The sequence below is a fragment of the Eleutherodactylus coqui genome, chromosome 5 (assembly GCF_035609145.1).
Source record: "Eleutherodactylus coqui strain aEleCoq1 chromosome 5, aEleCoq1.hap1, whole genome shotgun sequence".
Taxonomy (NCBI): domain Eukaryota; kingdom Metazoa; phylum Chordata; class Amphibia; order Anura; family Eleutherodactylidae; genus Eleutherodactylus; species Eleutherodactylus coqui.
Window position 1 is genome coordinate 173,240,035 of NC_089841.1, and position 6,920 is coordinate 173,246,954.

The 6,920-nt window shown below is 40.3% G+C and overlaps 1 protein-coding gene across 1 annotated transcript; it reads right to left on the reverse strand.

Annotated features, from left to right (window-relative positions):
- Positions 1 to 501: 501 nt before the first annotated feature.
- Positions 502 to 1,428, reverse strand: LOC136628859 (olfactory receptor 5V1-like). The gene has a single exon (XM_066604951.1). The coding sequence runs from the start codon at positions 1,426 to 1,428 to the stop codon at positions 502 to 504; it is 927 nt and encodes a 308-aa protein (XP_066461048.1).
- Between the last annotated feature and the right edge of the window lie 5,492 nt (positions 1,429 to 6,920).

Below are 6,920 nucleotides of genomic sequence, written 5' to 3' on the forward strand. Positions count from 1 at the left end.
TCTCTCTTTCTTCCTTGCAATATTCTAAGCAGTGTGTATTTTCCAGATCAAACTAATCTTTAAACACATATAAATACATTTCTCTGTGTTTAAATAAATGTATATATACATAGATACACACATTTGGAATCTTTATAATCATACAGACCTACAGAATTAGAGTAACACACTCATGCCTGGATGGTGAATGATAAGAAATTTAAAATGCAAAATCAATGGCATAATTTCAGCCTTCTTTCTGCAGCCCAGAGTTAATAAAGGCTGATCAGTAAGTTCCATTTACCCCAACATTGTACTACTGAAAAAACTGGACTTGTATCTTGTTGAGAGCTGCAGGAACAACCTGTAAGTTCTTAAAAAGAACCACACATTACCGCATAAGTGACAGACCAACTTAAAGAATATATTGTTTCAAGTCATGTATTTGCTTAGTTTATATTCATTGTCTGATGATCAAATGAATTTACTTAATTTTATTTATATTAGGAATATTAACGAGAACTACGTTTTTTGAAAATGACTTGTTAGAGCTTTATGAACTTCTTTATTTCGCAAACTATAAATTATTGGGTTTAACATCGGAGTAATGATTCCATAAAGAACAGGAACGACACGATCTTGGTCAAGGGAATAAGTAGATGTAGGCCTAATATATGTAAATACAATAGTTCCATAGTAAAGAATTACCACTACCAGATGGGAGGCACATGTTGAAAATGCTTTTTGTCTTCCTGTTACAGTCTTAATTTTCAAAATTGATTTAACAATAAAAATATATGACAAAATAGTTAATATAAAAGATCCTACAATCACTGACCCTCCAGCAGTATACACCACAACCTCATTAATAGTCGTATCAGCACAAGATAGGGCAAGTAGCGGTGGTATATCACAGAAGAAGTGGTTGAGAGCTCTAGACTTGCAAAAAGGTAATCGAAATGTGAAGACTGTGTGAGCAAGAGAATTCAGTAGACCAACAATCCAACATACTGTAGCAAGTATTGTGCACATCTTCCAACTCATGACTTCAGTGTAGCGCAATGGCATGCAAATAGCCATATAACGATCACCGGCCATTGCAGCAAGCAGAACACATTCAATCCCCCCAAATGATATAAAGAAGTATAACTGTGCAACACAACCATAAAAAGAGATTCTTTTCACTTCAGACAAAAAATCCTGAAGAAGTTTAGGAACGGTGGAAGTTGTATAGCACATGTCTACAATGGAAAGATTGCGCAAGAAGTAGTACATCGGAGAGCGAAGAGCTGATGACAGAGTTATAGTAAGGACCATTAGCGAATTGCCTAGGACTGTGACAACATAAACAACTAAAAAGAACACAAATAGGATTAATTCACTTTTAGCATTGTCAGTCAATCCAAGCAGGGTAAATTCACTGAGCTGCGTGGTCTGGTTGCTCGCCATGCATCTGTGGGAAGATATACAGTGTTACTATTATTAAACATGGGTTTAACATATTTTTACTTAAAGGGGTTATCCAGTGAAATAGTGTTGATGACCTATCTTAAGGATAGGTCATCAATAGTTGATCGGCGGAGGTCAGCTGATCAGGATCTCGGCCAATCAGATGCTCACTGTTAACACTGCTACACTCCGGGGTATGGAGTGGAAGCTGCTGCTCTGACTTGTAGTGACTTAGTGATTTTTTTAATGATTTTATTGAAAGCTGCACCTATAGTTTCAAGCGCCGGCCACTACACAGGGGTTGACAGAGCAGCTGGTCTACTGGGATCCCAAGCAACGGACTCCAGCCGATCAACTATTGATGGCCAATCCTTAGCATAGGCCATCAATAGTATATCCCTGTAAAACCCATTTAAAGAGCCAAACAAACACAAATAATATATCAGACAGCAGGTGGATGTGTTTAAAGTATAACTGCACTTTCTAAAAACTTTTGACATGTCATATGCTCATGTTTAGTAAAAGATAGGCCTATAGACTTTCTATTAAGCCTGTCTTTAGCTAGGGAGCAGTAACAACACTCAGACAAGCAAATCAGCTGCCTTATTTTAGCAACCTGTGGGAGTCTCAGTACCCAGACCCCCAGTGATAAAATTTTTTTGCATGTCCCTATGATATATCAAGAGAAAGTACAGTTGCACTTTAAAATCATTGTCATAATTTTCAATAAAACTAAAATTTAACAGATGAGCATAGGTTGGTCTCCTTCTATTGGGATCCACTTTACGCTATAAAGAATAAGACATATCAAATTGAAGATCATAAACCTTAATTTTTAGAACAGTGTACAGTAATGCTATGTATATGTACTGACACAACATTTATGATTACTTAATTGATAGAAGAGAAAAGCAGTGTACATTGAGATTACACACACTAAATCTAAACTGTATCTTTAAGTTCTACAGATCATTGAAAGTTTACCTGCTGCGGTATATTTCACCATATGCTTCCAAATGATAGCAATACAACTGCATTTTCTGAGGGCAGCATATTTATAGGCATCTGTATTTCCCAGTAGGGTTTATCATTTCTTGTACCTTTGTGAATACATTGCACAGTGAAGTCATTAATTAAAGTAATTCTATGTATAACAGTAAAAATGTCACTACACATGTAAAATGAATAGCTAATATATCTGATACTCTCGTTTTCAATGTTACTTGTATCATTTGTCCCATTCGCAGTCCCCTTTTTGTGTATGTAAAATGGGTGCCGCATTCTCAGATTTTCCAATGTACAGTGTGCTTTAGTGGTCTAGACACTCCTCCCTGCTTTCATGACAAGGGACCTGCAGAGGAAGATAGAGGATGGACACCTGCTGACGTCATCAGCTGCTAATGCATCCAAGAGTAGGGGCAGTGTTCTCAGACTATCAAAGCAAGCTGTGCATTGGGTAGTTTGAGACCATCCAAGGCTGTGTTGGAAAAATCTGATGCAGAATGAAAACCATAGCAGAAATGCACCTTTTCAAGCACAGACTTACATTAGTGCAGCTGGAGATTAGAGCCCTACGTAGCAGCAGAAGTGTAGTTCTAAGCTCTCGCTCATAACCTGAAGGTTCAGGGAGCCGGCTCTAGGTTGACTCAGCCTTCTATCCTTCAAAGGTTCATAAAATGAGTACCTAGCTTGCTGGGGAAGGGGGGGGTGGTAAAAGATGACTGGAAAAGCCAATGGCAAACTACCCCGCAAAAACAGTCTGCCAAGAAAACATCATCCTAGGAGTCTGTCATGACTCGGTGCTTGCATCAGGGACTTTACATTTACCTAGCTGGGGATTGCATGAGGATTAGCCATATTTCAACATGGGTAATCCGCATGCGGAAGGTGTTAAGGTTGTGTTTCTGGGACCTGTGATTCTACAGGTGCACACCTTCACAGGTAGGAGTTAATTGAGCTGGCTGGATGTGTTATTCTCCACCAGCCAATCCCCCTTGTCTGCAACAGATAAATACCAGCAAACTCTTGTGAGAGATTGCTGGTTATTTTAGTGCTTTACTGTTTTTCTCTTTGTTTATCCCACTCAGAGCTGGTGTGGTGCATGCTTGTCTGTAGTATCCCTCTCTCCCCCCCAAAGATGGTCTGGACACCTGTAGTCCTTGTCTAAATCATATGCAGACCCCCTCTCCCCTTCCTTTGACAAGTGCGGCCTCCAGACATCTGACGCCTTCTGTGTGTGTGTCAGATGGGTGATGCCTGACACCGTTCCCAATGTCAGCGCGGTGGCTGACTCTTTATTCCCCTTTTGTGAGTACACTTGGACTGGCTATAGTTTACCATCTATATGCATGTGAGCTCTGGGTGGGGTTCCTGTTATATGTTGTATGCACAACATGTGTGTTGGTGTGAACAGTGACGTGTGTGGTATGTCTGTTCAGGTGGCCAGACATGTGCTTTATGTGTAGTCGTGTTCTGTGTTCAGTGTGTGTGAACAGTGTTTTGTCATGTCCTGAGTGTTTTGTGCACTTCTCTAGGTTCCTAATCAGGGATAGTCAGGTAGTGATTAAGACAGTGGAGCTGACCTTATGGGGATGATCGCCCCGCTTTTAGGCATGGGTTCCCCTTTTTCCCTGGTTAGAATAGGACAGGGGTCCTTCTATCATGCCTGCAGAGGTGTAGTTTGTCAGTGTAAATGCTGTATAAGTGTTTACAGGTTTTAAATGGACACGCTTGCATCCGTTCTGAGGAGTGGTGCTTTAATGTGCTGAGCGGATGTAACAGAAGGAATCCTCATCAAGAAGTGACATGGTGCTTTTTTTCTTTGCACATGCAGATCCAAGCCTTATGGCCTATGGTGTCGACTTCCATTGCAGTGAATGCTACACTTTCAGGATACAGATTTGCTTTGGGTTCCAAAGCATAATGCACTGTGTCATACAGTTAAACAGTCTTTTTGCCAAGTCTCACCCACTTTTAGAAAAGTTTTGAGCAGGTGTGAAAAGAGCTAAACGTTGCAAATATTGTGTGTGCTAAAATTAGCAACTTTTATGCAGCACAAAACTGCCATAAATACCTTCATCAATTTCCCCCATAGCCTTTTACCTGAAGGGAGAGTATAATATTTCCATTTCTTATTCTTACACACGATTTATAAAAAAAGTACTTTAAAAGTATATGAAAATCAAATTTTAAAGGTCAGTAAGCAAGAATTTTAAGAATACTATACATATATATATAGTATGTGTGTGTATATATATATATATATATATATATATATATATATATACATATATATATATATATATCTATATATATATTTGTGTAACGCTAGATTACTGTATTCATTTCTCAGTATAACATTAAGCATACTTTTTGGACTATAAGAACACCTCAGATTTAGATTACAGAAAATACGAAAAATATATTTCATACAAATTTAAGTCTAATGAAAAAAGGGGGATACCGTTATTAAGTTTGGTTTTTTAATGTAGAAAAGGAGCTTAATAGGCAATTCTTGATAAACTCATAGTAGTGGGACCTATATCATTAAGACCCTCTTAGGGCTCAGTCACACGGGCGTTTTTTCGTGCGATTTGCAGATGCGTATGCAATCCGCGTATATATAGACCCAATGCTTTGCAATGGGAGCGGTCACATGTCCGTTTTTTAATCGTATGGGCGGAAAATTATATGACAACGATTCGCAGAACTTGCCTATCTGCGTTCTGCGTTTAAATTGTGTGCACCAACGCATGTACTGCAAATGGCTGCGATTTTTCTCTGGCGAGCACGCCGCACTGTACTCCCGTCATCTGCGAGAGTGCATAGTCTTCTAGGAAGTGAATACTTGAATGAAATGGCAAATGGCTTTTCTTAACAAATCTGGGCAAATGTGTATTTGAAATGTACAAAATGTTAGCGCCGCTACTTTAGCGCGCAATAGAAGATAAATAGCCTGTCACAACCTAGCCAAACGACTGTCTGACTTGAGTGTAATAGCTTGAGGATAGTGTTTTCAATTTTTTTTTTGTGTTTTGTTTGGTTATTTTTGGGGGTATTTAAGAAGTTGCCCAAAAAGCATGGTAGTTAAAATGCTCGTCGTGCATGTAATCATGCAGCAGCCCACTACTAAGCATAGTACAAGCAAGAGGTCCCAGGCCACCAGACATTTCTACAGCTAGGAAAATGTATGTTATAACACTCTGAAAGCGCTCTATAGCTCAAGACTATAGTCAACGCTATGTAAAAAGTTGCCTTCAAAAAATGTCATAGTGCATTTTGTAGCAGATGCATCCAGAATGCTGTGAAGTTATCAAGGCAGACTTCAAACAAGGTGCTTATTGATAACTCGGGCCACAAGTAGCCCATCACAAGCAAATTCACTCATACATACAGATTCGTGCCCACAAATAGCTAAGGTGCATACTACCACCCAGCCTTTTTTTATATTTTTCAAAGTTAGGACAAGGCCTAATACTCTTTATTTTATCACCACACACGCCAATGTAATATTGTAATTTTTTGTGTGTGTGTGTGGGGGGGGGGGGGGGGGGGGGTTAGGTAGCCTTTTGCGCAAAACCTTTATGAGGCTTTAATTTTTTGGGCCCGTTTTTTCGCTGTCAGACGAACAAAAGAGTTTAGTATGGAAGTACAAATTATTTGGCAAAAAATCGCCAGACTATTCTCAAGGCGGAGTAAAGTTTGCGTCTCACGTCATCTGTGCGTGCCCCACCCCGCGTGTTACACACACCAGTGGCTGGGCAGTGCCATTATGTGGCCTATCTCGGTAAAGTGAACATGGCTGACTGAACTTCTCCATTTGGACGTAGCGAAACACGGCTGCTGGTCCAGATGATGGGCCGGCTCGATTACGATGGCAAGCATGGGCCCTACATGCACCCCCACAAACACAAAAAGCAAATCTTGCAAAAGATCCAATTTGGGACTGTGAGAAGTTGCATCCACCTGCAAAAGAGGTGGAGCGACCTAAAGCTGAAGGACCCTCAGCATCTTCAAGGCCTTCAGGTGGAACCTACGTCGTCGTGAAGGAGGTAACCACAGTGTGTTTGTGTGGTTGTGATTGGAAAGTGTAAGTAATTTTACATGGTGGTCGTGGTTTGGGGGCGTGGCTTTTTTCTCAATAAGCATTATTGTCAGATATGAAAGGACCACTTTAGCTACAGGAGCAACCTTTGCCTGATTCCCATTTTTACAACAGCTATACCATGTTGTGTGAGCTCAAGAACACCTTGACGTTTATATCACTGATGTCTTTTTATTTGCATAACTTAAGGGAATGCGCGAGGGCTATAAGAGTTGAGCAAACGTCATTAAAGTGTTCGTGTTACTGTCCCAACAGATGCACCACAAAATCATAGGGTGGATTCTGCAGAGGCCGGCATAGCCTCACCACCACGGCAGCCAACACCTCCACCAGAACCAACTTAGGAGGAGCCACCCGGTAAATGTAATAGTCTGTGCAAGTTTGGTTG